This window comes from Balaenoptera musculus, chromosome 12, assembly GCF_009873245.2.
Source record: "Balaenoptera musculus isolate JJ_BM4_2016_0621 chromosome 12, mBalMus1.pri.v3, whole genome shotgun sequence".
Taxonomy (NCBI): Eukaryota; Metazoa; Chordata; class Mammalia; order Artiodactyla; family Balaenopteridae; genus Balaenoptera; species Balaenoptera musculus.
Window position 1 is genome coordinate 5664274 of NC_045796.1, and position 21749 is coordinate 5686022.

At 43.5% G+C, this 21749-nt stretch overlaps 1 protein-coding gene across 1 annotated transcript in view; it reads right to left on the reverse strand.

The window, feature by feature from the left end:
- The window catches only part of PACRG (parkin coregulated), a 519387-nt gene that overhangs the window by 100685 nt on the left and 396953 nt on the right, over positions 1 to 21749 (reverse strand). The window contains 1 exon segment of the mRNA XM_036871117.1: positions 9378 to 9405. Coding sequence (XP_036727012.1) covers positions 9378 to 9405 — 28 coding nt within the window.

Consider the following 21749-nt stretch of genomic DNA (forward strand, 5'->3'; position numbering starts at 1 on the left):
CTATCCACTTCATAGAGCTGTGAAGATTATGCGAGAAATCACATAAATACACGCGCAAAGAGGAAGGACGCTCACGGCAAGTGCCTGGTGCATGCTAAGCACTGTGAAGATGGTGCTCGGATTTATTTTTTTATTACCATCCGGGTATTTGATACTGTGTTTTGAATGAATGATTAACGAATGACCTAACTCTGAAGATAATATTTTCTAACTACTGAGATATCTTGACTCACTATACTAGCAAAAAACCATTTTTCACAATCAAAACAGGTAGTGTGAATTATACTAAAAATCTGAAAATCATTTTCATGAATAAATAATTCCTCTCATTTGGTTAAAACATGTGCTACATTGAAAGACCAGATTCAAATGGCTATTTCAATAAGGAAGGTATATTACTTGATAAAAATTTTTCCATTAATTCCAATTTCCCTCAAGGTATTAGCATGGAAAAGGAGAAAGTCGTACAGAAAACCCACATCTAGAAACCTCTTCCTCTGCAATAATAATACAGTCTTACATCCTTAGGCTGTATATTGTAAGTTTCAAAATGCTTTATATGACACCACAACTTTGCGTTTTTTGATTTGTGCATCTCACATGAACTGGAGAGCTATTCTTTTTAATTTCATTTGGATGTGGCTAGTTCTATGTTCCTTTGAAAGATAAGATAGCCCTTGCTCTGAACCGCTCCCTTAAAATGGAAGATAAGGAGAAAAAATTTAAAATAAGAATAGAAAATAGCCACCAGTTTCATAAGGACAGAGGTGACTGGAACTCTATTTTGATGATACACCTCTAGACAAAAGCATTTACAGATGGTATTTTTTTCTCCTTTATAGCCAAAGGTGATTTCAAAATAGATTTGTACAGCTGAAAGCACCAAAAACTTTCACATAGATGAGAATTGATTAGCACTAATGGAAAAGCAGTTATAACTGTGTTTGAAGGAAAAGTTTCTTACTGTGAAAAAGATTAAATACCCACTAATTAGATATGTATTTCTTTTTTCTGGTGGAAAGGAAACTGTTGATGATTTTAGGTTCAAGTTTTTTTAAGTTTCAGTAAAATAACCACAAATTCAATTTATTTTTATCTACTTCAGTTTTCTCCCTTCCTCATCTTTCCCATTTATATTTTCTACCCTTTATCCATTTGCCAAACCACCTTTCTGTCTATCTATCAACCTGTCTGAATATCTGTCTGCCTATCTATATGCCTGCCTATCACCTATCTATATCTATCTATCTGTCTATCTATCTATCTATCTATCTATCTATCTATCTATCTATCTATCTATCTATCTAATCTATCTATCTATCTATCTATCTATCTATCTATCTATCTATCATCTGTCTCTATCATTTAAAGAAATATAATAAGGTCAAAATGGCGGCAAAGGGAAGAGTAGAACAGGGGGAAGGGAGTGCAGGCCTCAGAGTTTTTGATAGTCAGGTTTTTCTTAAAATAATTCTCCTCAGCTGTTGAGCTACATGTAGCACTGGTGTAATAATAGGAGTCCCTTATTATTTCTGCTTACCATACAATTGTTTCTAAAGTGTACTTCCAGGAAATAGGGGGGAAATATTTTGTGGACCAGAAGAAGGAAGTTTCATGGCATTGAAAAGACTGTGTAGTAAGGACACGGAAAGGTGGGCAGAGGAGGGCCATTCAATGCCTTTCTTCATTGGTCACATGTCTAGATAGATTTTGTGGTTAAATTTGTAACGTAAGTACAACCAAACTCAAGGGACAGTCTCAGAAATGTGGATAGAGTGGTGTGTGTAGTTAAAATTTTCTTTAGCAGCACTCTCTTTGGATTGAATGGCTTCTAGATTATGTTGAGACTTAAGGAATTACAAAGGAAAGCAACAATTAGCCAACACAACTTGTAGTTGATTATAGGGAAATATGAAAACAATCAAATGTCATTCAGTCACCTGTGTGGGGTTGAGAGGACCAACGTATCCCTGAATACTGTCTTTATTGTGCTTTGATTGTTACCTTTGAAACGTGGCCTCATTTTGAACAAGGTGAGGGCTGAGGGGGAGTAGGAGTGGGCTCCCTCTGGAGGTCGACTCCAGATGAAGACGTGAGTTGGAGAGGACCAGTCTCAGGAGAGAAGGCTCACGGTGGGGACATGGCTCAGCAGCCAGCAGACACTAATGTAGAGGAGAAACACTTGAAATATCTCCAACGCCTACAGTGTGCATTGATGCCATTGAAGTGTAGGTATGGAGGGAGGAGGGAGGGATGAAGGAGGTAAAAAAGAGAGGAGAGAAGCAGAGTAAAGAACAAGGAGACTAAAAGTGAGGCAGGGCGTGCTTGATCCTGAATAGTCAGGCTAATTGCCAGTGGCCAAGTAGGCATGTGCATCTTAATTCCCATGACTCATTTTAGTAACTCCAGACTACCTGGACATTGATGTCTTTACAAATAGGCTATTTGGATGAGTGAAGCAAACATGGCCTAGAAAAAACCACCAGCCTCTTCGGTATAGGTATGCCTCTATGACAACCAAACATTGTGCAAACTCAGGCTGCCCTCTGTCCAGGCCAAAGAACAAGCGGCAGCAATGACCACGTGATGGGCAGGCAGCATGTGGCTGAGGGCACCTCACAACCGGAGAACCACCAGCCTGGAGGTGTCTGGGAGTCCCTGGGGGCCCTGCTGCGGGAAAGAAAGACTGAGATAAAGACAAAGACATGAAGGGAGGGAGGGAAGAAGAGAGGGAGAGAGAGCTAGATACTAAAAACCCAAGTTCTGGGACACCAAAGGTAAAAACACAGCCCGCTATGGACGCCAACCATGGAATCTCTCTATACAGAAAGAAGACTAATCTGACACCTTAAGGGAAAGTGAAGCTGGAGGCAGAATCCCAACTGCAGGTGGCCTTATTTGTTGTCCAATCTGACTACTATTAAGAAACAGTCTGCTACATACATACAATGGAGTATTATTCAGCCATAAAGAAACGAAATTGAGTTATTTGTAGTGAGGTGGATGGACCTAGAGTCTGTCATACAGAGTGAAGTTAAGTCAGAAAGAGAAAAACAAATACCGTATGCTAACATATATATATATGGAATCTTAAAAAAAAAAAATGGTACTGATGAACCTAGGGGCAGGACAGGAATAAAGATGCAGACGTAGAGAATGGACTTGAGGACACGGAGAGGGGGAAGGGTAAGCTGGGATGAAGTGAGAGAGTGGTATGGACATATATACACTACCAATGTAAAATAGATAGCTAGTGGGAAGCCGCCGCATAGCACAGGGAGATCAGCTCCGTGCTTTGTGTCCACCTAGAGGGGTGGGATAGGGAGGGTGGGAGGGAGACGCAAGAGGGAGGAGATATGGGGATATATGTATACATATATCTGATTCACTTTGTTATACAGCAGAAACTAACACAACATTGTAAAGCAATTATACTCCAATAAAGATGTTTAAAAAAAAAAAAAAAGAAACAGTCTGCTAATCCAAAGTGGATTTGAGAAAGTCTCTGATTTTTTCGAACATGTTTAGAATACGCACAACATTTAAAATACATTTTAATTTGAAATATTGTAGGAATGCTTTCAAAATATGATGTGCTGGTACAATTTTTAAAAATTATCTTTGAGGAAAAGTCATCAAATTAAATAATACAAAGTAAAAAACTGAAATTCCTCAGCCAAAAACCCATGCGTCCGCATCTCTCTTTGGAGTTTTCCTTCTGGTTCTCAGGGACAACTTCATTTTGCACGTTTTGGGCACAATATCTAGATTCCTAAGCATTGTCTGTCTCAGAATCCCTGGGGAGAACTGCCTTGTTAATAGTTTTCCATACTTTGTATGAGAATTTAGAGCAATCCAAGTTGAAAAAGGGAAAAGTATGGACTTCGACCTTGACTCCTCACATTGTCTCAAAAGTTCAAATCAGTCCTCGTAAACAAATAGAGAACAAAATGGGAGCGTTTTCCTCTAGGCATCTGAAAGACTGACAATCGTTTTTTATCCCCTCAATCTAAGTGAAGCTTTGTGGAAATGGCTAGAGCAGCATAATATATGCTATAATTTGATATTCATAAAAATATAAAGCGGCACATTAAGACTTTTTGTAGATTCCACCACCAACTTAAAAAATGAATATTTTTAAATTGCCCCAAAGTTACATGCCAAATGTGCTGGAAATATATTTTATTTCTTTGTTATAAGTATTCATTTGAATTAAAGCCTTCAAATGTCATATCAAGCAACACTGTAAGTTTTTAAACTAGGAAAGACAAAGAGCTCCTCTTGATTATGTGAAAAAAAAGATTTTTTTTCTTTCTCCCAGGCTTTGGGATCAGGTTTGTGAATTACAGAATAGAAAGTCGTCTTGGGCATTTGGAAAATGAGGATCCCAGGAGTGAAGAAGTGTGTCAGATCGTTTGTGCAGCAGGAAATCTAGGGACAGCCACACCTGCTGCACAAAGTTACAGATGTTTGCACCTGTCTACCTCTTGACAAATGTTCCCAACACACCTGACCTGGGAACCGACAGGCATAACCATTTTCCTAAAAAGGTACAAACACACTAAAATAAAATACATTTTCATCAAATCTCAATATAGCTCCTTATAAGCCATACATGCTGGAGAGATCTAGCTTTATATACTGTAATAAAAAAGTATTTGAAATGAAATGAACATCTTAATTCACGCCCATCTTGAGACATACATACCGAAGTTTAAATGTTTCAAAACAAGGCAAAAAAAGACATTTTTACGGTTGATAACAAACTACAAATTTGTCTGGGGAAAATAATCATTCAATGTTTGACAAAAGAGCTGTGATAAGAGATAAAGAACACAGCATTCACTGTCTAAAGAACCAGAGGGGGAAATACAGCTTGTCCCCAATCCCACATTTTCAACTATGTGTGCTATGATTACAGTTATAAACAATGGATACTGTGTCAGCATGGAGAAAAACAAACAATAGGTCTTTTTCTGAAAGTATCTGTAGGAAGAACATACAAACTAGTCAACAAGGGAACAGAAATAATCCTTGTTTTCTTTGTAAAAATAATACTTTAAGATTCACTTGCAAGAATGTTGGTATTCTTTTCCACTGAGCATTTTATTTTCCTCATTCACGATAGAATGTTTCCCAACTTGCACCTGGTTTGACCAACAGTCAGCTGGCTTCTGAGGACTCTCCCTGTGTACTCCCTGCAAGCCCCAGAGACCGTCGACAGCTGCACAACTGTGCTTTCTTTAGTTATAAAAGCAAGCTTGTGACACCCTTTGCTTGATTCAGTTAAAAACTGAATTAAATGAAACCAATTCAACAAATACTCCCTCAGTGCTTACTGCCTTGAAGGCACTGCTGGTTTAGGAGGAGATACGTAGAGAGAGGAGAGAGACATAGTCTTCAAGAAGCTTACAGTCTACTTTGGGGTACAGGACAAGCCTAACATAGGCAAGACAGAATGTACATTTCATAAGGGAGACAATGATGAAGTGTCACGTTGGTTTAGAGGAAAAGAGATGGGTGGAAATGTCGTCGGATAGGAGAAGGGGTCACCTGAGAACAGCCTCCAAGCACAGAGGGTTTTGTGGTTGGAGGTGGGAGTGGGGAGAAGGCGGCCTTCTGTCGCTGGACAGAGTGAGAGCAAAGTGTGGAGTGCAGGCCACAGAGGAGTCATCAAGAATGAATGGAGCCCAGAATGCCCGTCTGAGAGGAGAAGGTGGAATCACAGGTCTCATAGCCGACGGACAGACTCATAAATCCTAATGCTGAGAGAAACCTTCTGAAGGACCTGAGTGCCTCCACTCCAGAGAGGAGCGGCCTCAGGCCAAAGACAGGAAGTGACTTCCCACACATGATGGCACAGAGAGCAGCCAAGGGCAGAGGGCAGGACAGAGTGGGGACATGGCCATCTAGATGGGGAGACCCAGGGATCTGAGCCAGGGCTGGGAAAGGACGTGGGGAGTGGAAGGGGCACCTGGCAGGGGGGGAGAGGTAGAACTAAGAGATGTGGGCGTCTGAGAAAGGGACTGTGCAGAAGACAAAGAACCCCACGCTTTTGCCGAATTCTAGGTCCCGCCTCTGACACGGATTTTGCTGAGGTTCTTAAACTGAGGGAGCAGTTTGTTCTCAGTAACTTGTATTCTTGCTAATACTTTTGACCTTTGAAGTCCAATCAGACTAAAAGTAGAAAATAGATCATTTTACTTTCTCTAAGAAAAGAAATTCAGATTTCATAAGAAAGCACATTCTTTCAAAGTCCCTTGTGTTGCTCTGCGGGGCCTTTAGATAATTTTCAGACACGTAGTTAACCTTCAGAATTACTTCAGTGCTTTGGGCTCTTTGCTCAAGAGCCCAAGTGCCTTCCTGGGGGGCCCGTCTGAACACTTGAGTCTCCCGCAACTCTTTGCATCAACCAGATTGTTCCTTAATCTGAATTTTAGCTTTAGAAAGCTTACATTGAAACAGCTGGCTCACGGCAGACCATTGCTGGATGGGTCCCACCTCCATGACTGTGCTCTGAAGAATAAATGTCCATGCAGAGGTTTGGGACTCCGAGTTTAGTTGAAGACTGTTTATACCTTCACTGGAAATTCCACTTATATTTAGGCAAGTTTTTTGGCTCCTAATAGGTTACTAATGAGTCATTGCTCATAAAGTTAACAGATTAAAACTTTCTGTTAGGATGTCAATGAGCTGTTTTTCTTCATTTGCTAATTATTGAGAAGGGAAAACCAGTTTAATGCAACCTGAACACAGTTGCATTATTAAGACCGGCATTAGAAACCTACCTCCTTCTATTGTTGATTGACCCTGTCTACTTGGGGGAATCTTTCTTATTTTTGGATTCTGTTACTTCTACTTTATACCAATGACTCTACTGCTTTTGTAGTGCTACCGGATCAAACTTACAAAAATAAGTGACAGGCCACCTGGGAGTCTGACCGTGAAAGCATTAACTGAGCATGTCCTGGGTGACCAGTGTGGCAGCATTTACATAAAGCGGGGACGTGAATGCAAGCCCTTGTCTGTCATGGGCGCTGGGCGCATGGCACTGGGAGCAGCTCACTTTCTATTGATGCTGATGGCTTGACGGCTGCATTTAAACACATTTTCACAAGACTCATTTGTATCTTTTTCCAAAGAAACTAAAATGGAGTTAGCTTGTTGGGGGCTAGGAGGTAAAACCTCCTAGCAGAAAATGAAATGGAATGGTTGCTCTTTCATGGAAAAGGGGCATGGGAGAGGCTAGCAGTCTGCTGATTGAGACACTTGCTACAATATACAACTGGCAAGGGCATCCAGTCTTTAAAGGTATCAGATAATAAATGGCAGGGCATAAAACACCTAGTTCACTTCTGGTATTCTCCAATATATTAGGTACCAAATGTCTGGGAAGCTATAGATACTTCTCTTTTTTCCCATTGGCTTATAAAGGGATTGTTAAAACACTGTGTTAAAGGCTAAATGTTCACTTACAGAATCACGTTGCCTGAAACCAGAAGTCCTCACTACAGCTATTATGCATTTGTGAGCAAACCGCTTATCAGTTCATCTCGTGCCTGCCTCCTCTTCAACAAAATTATGTTAGACATAGAACTTAGTGGTACAGATGATGCTTTCTTTGATCATACAAAGGGGCTTTATGCTGGAATTATAAATCTCCACTTTAATTTGTTTTGGCAAAACGTGTTCTGCAGTGTTATTCCATTTCACTATCTTTGACATTTTTTTTACAATTATCCTTTCATATCTTGTTAGACTAAAAGGGTATGGTCTCTACTGTTTCAAAGGAAAGTATGTTGGTTGCTTACAAGATGAATAAAAATGTAAGACATTTTTCAAGTTCTAGCATACATTCCTTAATTGTTCTTAGTAAATATTAACAATTATTAGCATTTGGGAATATCCTAAGCTTCACGCTGGCTGTACATAAAGGAATTTTTTCCCACTACTGAAGGATATCTGGATGGACGATGACAACCGTTTTCTGGATCTCAGACACAACACAAGAACAACACACAAACCTACACGTGAACCAAATTGTCATTGCGACTACTGAGGGAACTTTGGTGCAGAATATGTAACACAAATGAAACAAGACAAAGCATAAGAAGGACTACTTAAACAAAATGGGGAGGCTTCACACTTTCAAGCCAGAGAAGAGCTCTGAGCTCAGATAGCAGGCCAGTCCCCTGGTAGGAGCCCTGTTCCCAAGGGAGGGGGCTGTCAGACCTAAGGATTAGTGCCTCGACTCTTATAAAGGAGGGGGTGGACTCTAGAAATGCATCGACTCTCGCCTCTAAGAGAGTCCATTAGATGTTCTACTGTAGCTTTGGGGGGTTAAATAAATATACATTCGTTGAGGCAGAGTTATTAGTTAATCATTTTGATCAGGCCCAGGTTGCTGGCATCAACTGTCATCAAAACAATTTATACAGAAGCAAATCAATTCAACATTGAGTAAACATTTGGTTAATGCCTACTATGTACAAGCCAAAGAAACTAATGACTTGGGAGAGCTTTTGCTGCACGAAGAATGGGTGATTTAGGGCTGATCTCCCTGATGTTAAGGAGGAAGCCAGGATGGTGCTTGGAGACTCGATTTGCAACAGATCACATAATTCCATTTAGGAAAAGATTTTCAAATAAAGGTACACAACCCAACCTAGCTGAAAAATGACAATTGGAATTTTTTTCTTCACCAAAGGAGCACCAGCATGAGATTTTGTGTTTAGAAAGGCAGTTCCGCGGCAGTGCGAGGGAGCATTAACTGAGGAGAGGAGCGTGGAGTCTCAGCTAGGAGACCCATTTCACAGTCCAGGAGAGAGATGTGGCTGGTCTGGACTCAGTGGGGAGCCAATGGAAAGAGCAGAAGAGAGTCTGACACAGGTGGAATCCCCAGGATGGAATGAATTGCCTGGGCGGTGGGTGAGGGAGAGGATGGCATACAAGATGGCTCTGAGGTTCTAGCAGAGCTGACGAAATGATCAATTTATTAATAAATATTGGGCATGCAATAGGAGGAATAAATATGGGAAACAGCGAATTTAATTTTGGCCATACTGAGTTTAGGGTGTCTAAAATGAAGTTGGAAACATGAGTTTGGTATTCAGGAGAGAAAAGGCTTTTAGAAAAATAGACCCGGGAACCACTGACCTGGAAGTGAAATGGATGACACAGCCCAGGGGAGTGTGGGGCTGATGTCCTGAGAGCATCAGCGCCTGCGGTGGAAGTGAGGGGGTGAGTCAGAGAAGGCCGGGGGCAGAGAGGGAGGCAGACACGACGGCACAGCATCTAAGGGGGCAATGCCAAGATCCCCAAGAGTGATGCCCGATAGAAAGCATCGGAGCTATCCTCCTGCGCCCACTGCGCGGGGCTGGAGGACCGGGGCTCATTAAGTGCTTCCTGCCTGCGCCAACCAGGCGGGGATCAGAGTGGTGGTTAGTCAATGTTCACTGTATTGAACTGAATTCCATCAAACTAAATTGAAGCAAGGGAATGCCATTTTTGAGTCCATGACTTGGGGCTGGGAGTGCCGAGGGGGCCATCCTGCAGCAGTGCTCCAAAGCGTGCACTTGCACGGGACCATCTCCACGGGCCACGAGACATGGCGTGCCCAGGCGAGGGTTGCTAGAAATGGACCAATGGAATCGAAAGCCCAAGTTCTTAGTGAGAGTATAAGAAGAGATTTGACTGGGGCACAAATGGGCAAAACAGACCTCTGTACCGCACTAGCTCTGCGAGGAAACTCCCTCAGAATGTGAGAGGGATCTCCGAGCGGAAACAGTGGAGTCTTGCTCTACGACCGCAGCTCTAGAGCGTGGGTAGCCTGGGCCGCTGGGCTGTGGGAGCTGAGAGAACACAGGTGGCCCGGAGGGCTGGACCAGCCGCCGGGAGTTCCATCCTGAGCACAACGGGGTAGGTCTGAAAGCTCACCCGGGAAGGGGATGCACAACAAAGCTCCAGGCTACGTGGCCCGTTTGAGGACTCTAGAAGGTCGCAGGTCATGCGTGCTGAGGCGCTAGCACCTGCAAGCCGGGGTGCGGGCTGAGCTGGTGTTAACAGAATGGCCCTGTCACCACTTAAGGATGCTTGTGAAAAATCTAGACGTCCTGTGACGGCCCTAAACTATCCTAGGACTTTACTGCGCGGCTGTACTTGGGATCCGCGCTTCAGAACATCCCGTCCAGATGGACCCCTGTGATCAAGTTGTGCGCACTGTGACCGGGGGCCTCTGATCTTTCTTTTTCAGGTTCATTTTCTATTACAATCCAGGCTTATTCTAGCCAATTGTTGCCACTTACTTTTTCAGTAAAAATCGACCGTGACACCTCCCATCTCTCCTTTATCCTCCTCTCTCCTGAGCCATGCGAGGGGCTGCAGGGTCGGGGGGGGGGCGCTCTTCCCACCATCACTGGGCTGGGCAGCGTTTGCGTCCACTTCCTGGACCATGCATGTTCATTTAATTACTCTTGGTTTCTGCTCATTACACTGCCTTTCTGGCTTTAGCCTTCCCAGCCCTTCAGGTGTCAGGCCAGAAAACAAAACGAATCTTCAGTAACCTGCTCTAATTTGCACAGCTGGTTCCGTTTCCCTGTGCCTGCCAGGCCGGAGTGTGGCCCGGTTGCTCCTGTCTTACCCTCCATACACGGCGCACTGGTTTGTGGTGCCTGCAGCACCGTCCTTCTTCAAGGATGGTCAGCTTTTCTCTCTCCTTGCGCCTCTAGGTGCCTTTACATAGGTCTGTGTTTTTTGTTTCTTTGTTTTTTGTTTTTTGTTTTATATTAATGCCCTAAATCAGGCCAACGTGTGTTTCCTTATCTTGCTGACCTCTCTTGTCCGGTGCTGGAGGACAGCAAGGCATGTGAGACCCTGAATTTTAACTAGTTTCAGTCCGATGGATATTTTAAGGAATTCATCATTATTTTTTTCCTAAGAGCTGTTTAGGAACTCACAGCATGTGTACCATTTAGAACGGTCAGAGGCGTTAAACCTGTGTGGCCAATGTGTGTGTTTGTGTGTATACGTGTATACTTACTTCTGCTTTCTATTTAGGCACCCAAAGCTCTTTGCAATTATTAATGAAATATAACATTTAAGTAGATTGTAGGATTATTTGCACACGACAATTTTCTAATAGTTTTCATTATAGCTTGATACTCAAAATTTCCCCGTTATTTGTCATGGCCACAGGAAATGTATGGAAGACAGGTTTATTGAGCTGGCACTGAGGAGGTATATTGTAGAGACTCAGTATAACCTGTAGCATTAAAGAAACAATTTATGTACAGGACTCACTAGACACTTAAATAGACCTAAATTGAATAAGAAATGCTGCTTTAAAATTTCCAATTACTCTATGTTCTATTATCTACGAGTCCTGCATATTAGCACCAGGGTAAATTTCTTAAGAAACTGCGAGCAAGGAGCTAAATTTGCACATCGATTTTTGTCTTTTGTCTGCAGTTTAAGGCTAATTTAAAAGGATGGTGAGGAGACTCTATTTTCAACTGGCTGAAGTTCAATAAGAATATAATAAAACATTGTTACAGCAAACTCTTTCACAGTGAAATTTTGGCAAAGCCTAACCTAATTCCTTTCAATGTGCTCCAATACAGCCAAAATACTGTTCTAGTGAGCAAGACACCCATTAGAGTGACAAGCTTCCTCCAGTACCAGGAATTTTCCATATTTTATTTCAAACCAAATCAGCATTTCAATGCTTTGAATTAAGAATGCAAAAAGGAAATGTTTTATAATAAAGTCAATAAAAGGCACACGGTTTCATTACAACTATATTTTTATCATTAGCCTGCATTTTTCTAATTTCAGAAGCATATTTGATCACTTTAGATGTAGGAAATTACTTCATTTAATTATTCTTGCAGTGAAAGCTTTGTAATACTTTCGTAAGGCCTATTTATTAGCTTAAAAATCCTAATGAAAAGAGTGACCATATAACATATCTCTTTGGGTACAAATCAAGAAAGGGAAGTTTTAAAGGTGTTTCTTTTTCTTTCTTTTCTTGTTTATTTTTTTAACTCTGCCCCTTCCAGCTAGGTTGACTTTTAGATCCACTGCTTCCCAGTGATAGAAGAGCTGACAGGAGGCTTTAGAGGGACCACAGGATGGGGTTCCTAAAATCAGAAGCATGGAGGCTTCTGTATACTTCGTGCTTCACTTCTTGCTCATCTTCCTAAAAATGCTGGGCTTTGTCATAAAACTTCCCTACAAGTTGCCAGTGGCTTCCCATTGTTTTCAGGGTAAAGTTAATTGGTCAAAAGCAGTGCAGTTTTGACCTCATCTGCAGACAAGGCCAGCACTTTTTCAGCCTGGCCTTCAGTGCTCTCCACAACCCCAGAGTGCCTGCCCTTGCCACGTCCCTCTGCTTCTCCAGGTGGATCTTCTCCCAGAGCCAGTGTCCTACTCAGTGTTCCCTGAACCACGGGAATCTCGCTTTCTCACCATCTGGATCATTTTCCTGTCTTCGGATGCCTTCCATCCTCATTCATCCATTCTTCACTCATTCAAACAATATTTATGATCGTGCAATATGGACCACATTGTTTCATGGCTGTATCTTCTAAACTGGAAAGTCCCACCCATCCTACAAGCTATGTTTCTTCCACAGGCGTCCTTAACTGCAAAGGACCGTCGGAACCTCTCTCTCCCCTGGACTCACAGCCCGTCCACCACTCTCCCTCTGCTCGGCGAAGCTGGGGCCCCTGTTTGGACTTGACTTAAAACCATCAAACGAGACTGTGCTCTGCAAGTGACTACCTCTGTGGCCTCAAACAAGTCCATTAAAGTCTACAAGTTTCAGTTTCCTTGTTGATAAAATAGGGAAATATGTACATCACAAGACGGCTTGTATAGATAAAATGAGATAATATTGGTGGAATTTTTCTGTTTATGTAAAGAATGATTATTTCATATCTATGTCAATGTTTAAATATGCATTTTATTAATTTTTGTTAATTAAATTCTTCTTTTCAATGAAGCCTGCTGAATGTAAAAGAGACCTGTGTGGAAGGTAGAGACCACATTAAACAGCAAGAGCCTCTTTTTGGATATATCATTGGCTCTAGTGACTGTTTCAGCAGCATGGAAATTGGTGGGGATTGTTACGGTGGAAGGCAATAAGACTCATCAACAGTCTTATTTGGATTGGCTTCATAGACAGAAGAACATTCCAAAGGCCACTCTTGCATTGTGTTTTAACTGAGAACCAAGATAAAGTAAAACAAACTATTAATTTACGCAAAGCCTAAAGGGTTGAGATTTCTTCAGTAACTTACCCTTCAGCCGATTTTATGAACGCGAATTTTCAGAAATAGGTGAAAGCAATAACTTTACTCATGGGTGGGAAGCAGTGGGCTCAATGACAGGAGAAAAAGTAGCAGCTACTTCACAACTTAGTAGGGGAATAAAGAGGGCCTAGAAAAGTCTATCACCTTCAGTTGAAACTACAAGAGGGACTGAGTAGGGTAAGCCCTAAGAATGTTCGTAGGTAACCTGTCTGAGTTGAAATTTGACCAAGAATAATTAAAACTCACCTACGAGCAGTAAAGAGAAAAGAATGGGAAGTGAACAGGAGCTTTGTTTTAGATCAACAGCAAGGCAGCTCCAACAGCACGCTGGGGCGGTTTGGCCCTGTTTCAGGCTGGTTCCCAGTCTGCACATACAATGTGGCCCGCACCTCCCCAGCCTTGCTGGCCTCTGGCTCAGCACTGACCAGGCGGAACTCAGGTTATTGTGGTGTGCGCGGTACTTTTCTTCAGTGATGAAAAACACGTTCATAGTAACTGAGTGCTTAACGATGAGAAATAAACCAACACTGCAGGTTACTGACTAATAATGAAATGCTGCTGTCTAGTTTGACAAACAACAAAAATATGTCTAAAGCAAGGGCTGGCTGAAGATGTATGTGTGTTTTTCTGCTACCACAAGCAAAGCATCTCCAGCTCTCTTCCCCCACACACATACGGAGCATTTCCAGGGACGTGTCCTTGGGTGGTGGCTGAGGAAGGGGCAGGGGGACAGCTGGCATGAGACACAGAGACTGGGAACAAGTTCACAGTGTTCATCTCTAGGGACTCACAGAATAATTGAGAATTGGCTCTTTCATCTCCATCCCCTGCTCAGCTTTTTGCTGCCCCTGAGCCTCTGCTGTCCCCAAGTGGCCATCCTGATCACTGAGTCGGACATCGAGATGCTATGTGTGTGTGTAAAAGTTTGTTGAGGCTTCCTGTTAACAAGGTTGTGTTGTGTACTCTTCATCTAACCCTAAGTTTACAAAACAGCCTGTGGTGTGGGAGTGAGGTGGTCAGATGTGCAGGTATCAGAGTCAGTCTGATTTGGTTTCAAATCCTGGTGCCAACATCTGCGAGCAATGTGGCAGCAGGACCTCTCAGCCCAGGATCCCCGAGTCCAACATCATTCAGCCCTTCAGCCCAGCATCTCTCAAGCCAGTATCCCTAAGCCCAGCATCTCAGCCCCACCATCTCAGCCCCGGCTGCTCCCACACAGGTATCCACACAAGTGACTAAATGATTTAACGCTGCTTTGACTTTTGGGGAAGGTTGCAAAACCAAGTAGTTAGAGATACAGATTGTGAGTCAGACATATCTGGACCACACCCTGGCTCTGTTATTTACAACCTGAGTGCCCCTTGTTAAATGTTGTAACTGCTTGAGTGCAAACTTTCTATATAAAATGTGAATTAAAATACCAATCCAGCAAAACACATGCAGCATTTGGCATGGGATAATGGAGCTGAGTGGTCACTCTGTGAGAGGCAGCAATTGTTGTTAATAATTTGTGGATAATCTTTGAGAAAAGAAATGTAAAATCTGATTTTCTGCACTATTTCAACCTAAGAAACAGAGCTCTCTATGTATTTGAACAACCAAGTAAGTTGCTCATGAAAGTATAAGAAATTATAAGTATAAACTGCTTGATAGTGACCATGCAAAAAACCTCTCATAAACTCAATGACACTCTTTAGCAATATTTTCATGATCTATTTAAGATAAGCTATGTAACAACGGATGCAAATTCATTATTAAGTACAGGAGTGTAAAAGTAAATAATGTCATCGTGGCTAGTAATAGTTAGTAGAAAATCTTGTGAAAGCTTCATGATATTTTAATGAGTATACTTGTTGATAAACCCAAGATTTATTCTCCCCAAATGGAAAGAAGCATTTATCTTCACAAGCTTCTCACTTTTCAGAAAGTACCAATCAGGTGAGTGACTCACTTAAAGCTTTCCACTGGGGAGGCCAATATGCCTGGGGAATGGGCAGCAAAAGTTAATCTTGAACAGAAACCTTAATTCCTTAATCAGAGACACAGGTTAGATGGAAGAACAGGTGAAGAATAAGGGAAAACAGAACAAAGCCAAAAATTATGTATGGCTTGGAAAGCAATACAATACTTGGAGCTGATAACTGGATAAGACAAGTGATATCAAAGTCCGTTTCCTCTTTAGAGAGACCTCCTGAAGTTAGCACAGCCACTGGATGGCTTGGGTGGGTCACTTCGGCTCACCAAGCGTGTGTTCAGTGCTCACAAGAATTTCAGGGCGGCAGCACTCCACCCCGCTCCAGGCTGGCCGTCCCTGTCTGACAAGTTCACCTGTCCGGGCTTCAGGGATTTCATTTGTAAATGGATGGGCAGAATCAGATGGTATGTCAGGGCTCACACTTTGGATACTGCTAAGAACATTGTAAAGAACTGTCAGATACGGTCCCTGCCCTCAGGGAGCTTACAGTCTAGAAGGGAACTAGCCGTAAACTGGTGGCATGCCAGGATAGCTACCATGTAAGGTTTTGTTTGTTTGTTTGTTTTTTAGAAACACTAAACGAGTGGGTTGAGCCCAGGTCACTTGGAGATTCTGTGCCTCGTCCCCTTAGGAGTGGCCCAGCAAGGGGTCCATATTACAGGAGACAAAGACAGAGTTATTCCTGCACCTGCTTCTTTCCTTTGTCTCAGTTCCCTGGCAGGGGGCCCTGTGGATTCACCTCTCCTCCTGATGAAGCGCCTAAGTGAAGATTAACAGGATATCAACGCAAACCAAGCTGCAAAGCTTTTTACCATAAAACATGTTTCCATTTCTAAGAAAGAAACCCACAGTTTAAAACTTAAGCTATTTCATTAAGTCCCCAGTGGTAAGTCTCTGTGACTTATTTCATCAACCTGAAAATTCAACGCATAGCAAATGAAAAGTAAAAACTTTATTTCTATAAGAACAGAAAAAATTTGGCCTCTTTAAAGAGAGAGCTCTATCAACCCAAATAGGAATCGTCACATGTAGTTTTATCAAAATTTGCTTGTATTACACGAATGCTTTATCTTTGAATGGCAATTTGAAACACACCAGAGACACTGAGTTCCACGAAACTATCAACGATTACAGAATGCTGAAAATATTGTGGCTAATTCTTCCTTTTCTCCATGTAGTGTGTCTGTGGGGTGTGATCACTGAGTCAGGTGGGTGTAGGGAAGACGAGAAGCAGGGCATCCATCCCAGGGAGCCTGGAGACACAGCCCATTCTACCAATGCACAAACTTTTGTTAATGTGTCTAGCAGTAAAGATTAGGTTTGCCTGCATATGACAGAAAACGTTATATAATACTGGCTTAGGTAAGACAGACATTTATTCTTTCTCATGTCAGTAAAAGTCTGGAAGGAGGCAATCGGACTATAATGAAGTCTTAAGAGCTCCACAAAGTCATCGGAGAACTGGACTTCCCCTACTTTTGTACGTAACTTTCTTGCCTGTGTCTTCCGTCTCATGAGTGCTTCATAGCCAAAGGTGGTTGCTGGGGCCCTAGCCTTCTCATCGGAGTTCCAGGCTGCAGGAAAGGAAGGAAGGACAAGAGGTTCGCCCTCCCCAGCTGAAGGCCATACAACACTTCTCCTCTGCCACTGGCCACGACTTATTCAACAGGCCCCCACCAAACTGCAGGGGTGGCTGTGTAAGTTGTCTTGCTGCTGAGGGCAGTGCCCTGAACAAAACAGCAACCTGGTCACTAGGGAATAGGGGAGAACGGATGTCTCCAGCATCCGGCAGCTCCTGCCTCAGTTTGCGTGTAAACACGTGAAGGTGGCCTTGATGCTGGCAGGAGACCCTCCATCACACAGCGTCTCTGTCTTCACGTTGCTCCTCTTCCTCCTGGCCCAGCCCCGTCTGCTCTCAATGTTACTGTCTTTCTCGGTTCTGGAACACTCTCGCGTGAATGCTCCCTGCTCCGTCTTGAATCTGCAGCTGGCCATTCTCTCAGTGACCATGTTTGAGCCCCTTCTATGTGCCAGGTGGTGAGCAAGATAGCGCAAGTTTGAGCCCTTGCTGAACAAAGGGTCAGGGAAGCCCAGCACCGACAGGTCACGGGAGCGGTCCCCTCTGCGGGAAGAGCCCGGGGGGAGGCCTGGAAGCTTCGGCAGGGACCTGAGGCCGCCACGGTGCCTTCCTGACCCTCTGGCCAGAAAACATGGTTGAACCTCCCCCCTCCCCACTGCAAAAATCCCTTCTCTAATTTCTTTCCTGATGCTTTCACTCTCTCCTTCATGATTAGTTTCTCGAAAAGAGGGGCTTATTGTCCACGACTGCGGTCCAGCCCTCAGCCCTCCGTTGACCGGCTCTGTCCCCGCGGCTCTGCTGCGCCTTCTCTCTTGGAGGCCACGCGCCCGAGACACCGCAGCCGGGACCCTTCCCAGGCTGCGTCTTCCGTGCTCTGTCCTCTCCGGAGCTCCCACCGTGCGGTACGGACCCCGGCTGTGGAAACTCTGCGGTGGTTCCGGTTTTCCTCTCCCAGCTCTGACCTTTGAAGTCACCCTCTGGCTCCTCTTCTGCTTCCCTGCGCCTCTCACATACAGGTGATCTTCAACACAACTGTTCTCGGCTTACTCTGCTTTTTTTTACCCCAAGATTTGATGAAATGAAATTTTTTTTATCATTTTATCATTGAATTTTTGGGGGGTTAGGGTTAGGGAAGGAAAGGGAAAAAAATCAATTTTTTCATTGAATTTTACCAATGAAATTTGATAAAATGAAATTAACATTTTCGGTCATTAGCTTCAGCGGACACTGCCATGTCCCCGCACCCGGCCCCGACCTTCTGTACAATGAACTGCTGTGCGGTGCCCAGGGCTGCTGTGATTCCCGTTCCTGTCTCCCTTTCCGCTCCCGCAGTTTCCACACGACCTGCATTCAGCCTCTTGCTCTCTGTCCCGGCTGCACCCGCGGCCTCCAGGCCGTCCCCTTCTTCCAAGTAGCTGCCTCTCTCCTCTGGCCTGAAGCACAGTTGTGACTACTCCCTCCTGAGTTTGCAAATATTCTATGGCAACGTATTGCCTCTGGCATCCAGCCAGACTCTGGGCAGCCCTTAAACACCCCTTGTTACTCTCTTTCCAGCCATGACTCCTCTCTCTGGTCTCTCCTCCACAACCACTGCTGCAAGTGTGTCGCTTAGGTTCAAAGCCTTTACTCAGGCTATTCCTCAGCCTAGAGTATGCTTTTCCCATTTGTCCAGTTTTTGAAATCTAGGTGAAATGTTTTACAAAATCTTCTCTCATCTCTAAAGCCAGGCTCGAACAGCATTTCACCTACATTACTTGCACCCTTGTACAATTTATCTCCTGAACTTGACTGCAGCCTCCTTGAGGACAGGAATTTTGTCCAAGTTTCTCCTCCCTCCCACCCTTCCTCCCTCCTTCCCTTCCTCTCTCTTTCTCCCCATTTCAGTACTTAACATAGTATCTTTTACCTGGTGAGTGATCAAAAACTATTTACTACATGAATAAACAAATGATAATCAAAAGAAGACAAGTCGAGGGCATAACCAGGCCTTTGGGCTGCCAGGTGAGCAGGTGAACACAGGGAGTTTTCCTTTGTTCTCCATTATTAGGACAAAGTGTCACTGACCAGAGAATAAGAAAGTTTTACCCTCGTGACTTAGCCCAGAGATTGCACAATTTTTTCTTGAAGCAAATGTAATGGCAAGAGAATCAGAGACGTGTTTGTATATTTGTCCTGCCCACCCTCTGTGTCCAAGAACAGTCATGGCCACCTGAAGAAATGAAGGAGCTATCAAAATGAAGAAGGGAGTGCCTGTGTGCAGACAGCTTAAAGATACCCCACCATAAGATACAGCAACTAACATTTACTAATCACTCTTAACTCATTGACTTTTGTTTTGTCATTCTCTTAGTAAGGTTATTTTGACTTGGAAGTCAAGATCTGTAAATTAGGTAAGGGCTCAAATATAAACAGAAAAGACTTTTTACCTGAGCTATGCACAGGAGAACTGAAATATTAAATCAGGAGTGATTCTAGTATCTGAGATTAGAAATCCAAAATTGAAAAGGCCCATTTATCTTCTGACCCACTATGACCCAGAAGCAAAATGTGGTCCTATAAATGAAAAACATTAGGATCCTTCGATGGAGATATGCCTGAGGAAGCAGAGCTATGCCTCCTCTTCTGATGGGTGTCGCTCACATCCCATCTGGCTTAACACTCCGTTACGGATCATAGTATCATGGGGGCTCAGAAAGTCCTGGTTCAATTTGCAGCTTACATGCTACAGGACATCTGGTCCTTTCTCACTCCCCGTTACGCACCCCAGGAGCTGTCTGCCTGAACTCCCAGCAGCTAGTACTTTCATGTGCCCCTTGGTCTAGCAGAGAAACCTATTGAGGCCTTCCTCTAAAAATAATTATTCCCCAAATTCCTCAGGAGTGGTAGCACCCAAGGTGATGGGGGGGATGATTCATGAACTACTGTCTATAACCTTCCTAGGTCTCTCCCCACCAAGCCGACTCAAATAAATACATAATCCAAGTAAAACTGCTGTGCTTGCTCGGCAAACACAGCTTCAAGAGGAGTCTCCTTAGCTCCCTTCCAACCAGATCGCCTCCACAAAGAGATTTCGGAGCTGACATCAGTCCCCGGGCTTTAAAATTAACTCTCCTTCCCAGCTCCCCACCCCCGGGCCAAACCCCATTATCCAAAAGGGCAGATCTCAGGGGAAAATACTACTGTGGTCTGCCCTCTTCTCAACAAACAGGCATCAGCGGTGATTTTAGAGACACAGAGTTCCAGGCTAGGGCACAGGATGAGAAACTAGGATAATTTCACCTAATGAAGATTAAGAAAGGGGAGAGATGAACAGCTTTCAGTTATACAAGATACATGACGCGGCAACATGGCAATGTAGAAAAAGCCTGGCAGTTCAGCTCTGCTACTAACCAGCTGTACTTTGGACAAATGTTTTCATCTCTCTGAACTTTAGTTTCCCAATATAAAAAAGGTAAACCTCAGGCCTCCTTCTTATGTTTGTGAGATTAAATGAGGTACTGATGGTGACGGCGGTGATGGTCATGGAGACGGTGCCCAGCTATTTCCACCTGGAATGAGAACTGAATGCAAAGAAGCTGACAAACTCTTAGGAGAGGTTTACATTGGATACATGAAATAATTTCCTCATAGTGACAAACTCGGAGGAGGCTGGGCTTCTCCTGCAACAGTCCCTAAAATAGAGGCCCCTTTAAGTGGGTCAGCCATGGCTCTGGTGTGGTTTTGCCAGAGCAGTGAGAAGACTGGTTGGCCTCCGGGAGGAGAAAGTGTCTCTGCATCTGTGACCAGATGTTGGGAACCTGAAGTTTTAGAAGTCACATTCTCCATTCTCTGTTCTGTGTTCAGATTGGGTGGCAACGTGACCCTCTAAGTAACCAGGAAAGGACATTTTACAGAAGAAATCCCTTCCAGGTAAGCAGAATTCTTTGAAAGGAGCTCTGTGGCTGGCTGAACATTCCTGAGTCTTGCATTCCCTTGCACAGGGGAGTGAGAGCACTGCTTGATTGCTTTGGGGTTCCGCCTTGTCATAAATGTTCAGCTAGCAGCTGCTCCAGGGAGCCCGTGCCACCCCTTCTGCGTTGAATCATCTTAACGCCGGGAGCCCAGAGTGCCGCTTGAAGATCTGGGAAGAACGAGACACCACCACCCTGTCTTCAATTTTAAACCAGCAACTCACGAAGTGCTGGTCAAGCGTGGGTGGAAGCTGCTGGTTTGGGAACTTCCAGACACCCACTAAAGCACACTCCTGCTTTTTAGGGTAGAGGGAGTGAGCTTAAAAGTATTTTCTACAAAAAGGAAAGTAGTGACTTGAATTACTACCCTATGTTCTGGAGGCTCCAGGCAAAATCATTTGAAATGTGTGGGGAGATAGGAGAGCAAAGTTGTTGAGGAGTCTTACGTAAGTCAGGATGATCCTGCCTTATTGCAGGATTCAAAGTCTAAAGTAGAGTAAAGAGGGGAAACCTACCTATGTCATGAAGGAGAATGGCAGTGTTTTGGTTTCTCAAAGGGGTTATGGTATCTTTATAAGCCAGGCATGCAGAGCTTCTACAGTCTTGCCCTGGATGAGAAAAGATCGTGGCTTCAGATTCTATGCTGAGTGACCATTTTTGGCAATTCCTAAACCTGTCTGTTATTTTTGAAATTTTTTATTGGTGCATAAATGCAATAGATGTTAGAATTGCAAAGAAATTTGGATATAATCTAGACCAATCCCCAAATTTAATTTTTAAAGTAACTTTTTTTCCTGATTCAGTTCATTATGGAAGAGATGGTAAACAAAAAGGATAAAGAAAAAAAAATACTTTATACTCTCCCTTCCAAGAAATAGCCGTCATTGCCATTTAGGTGCATTTCCTTCGTGTGTGTGTGTGTGTGTGTGTGTGTG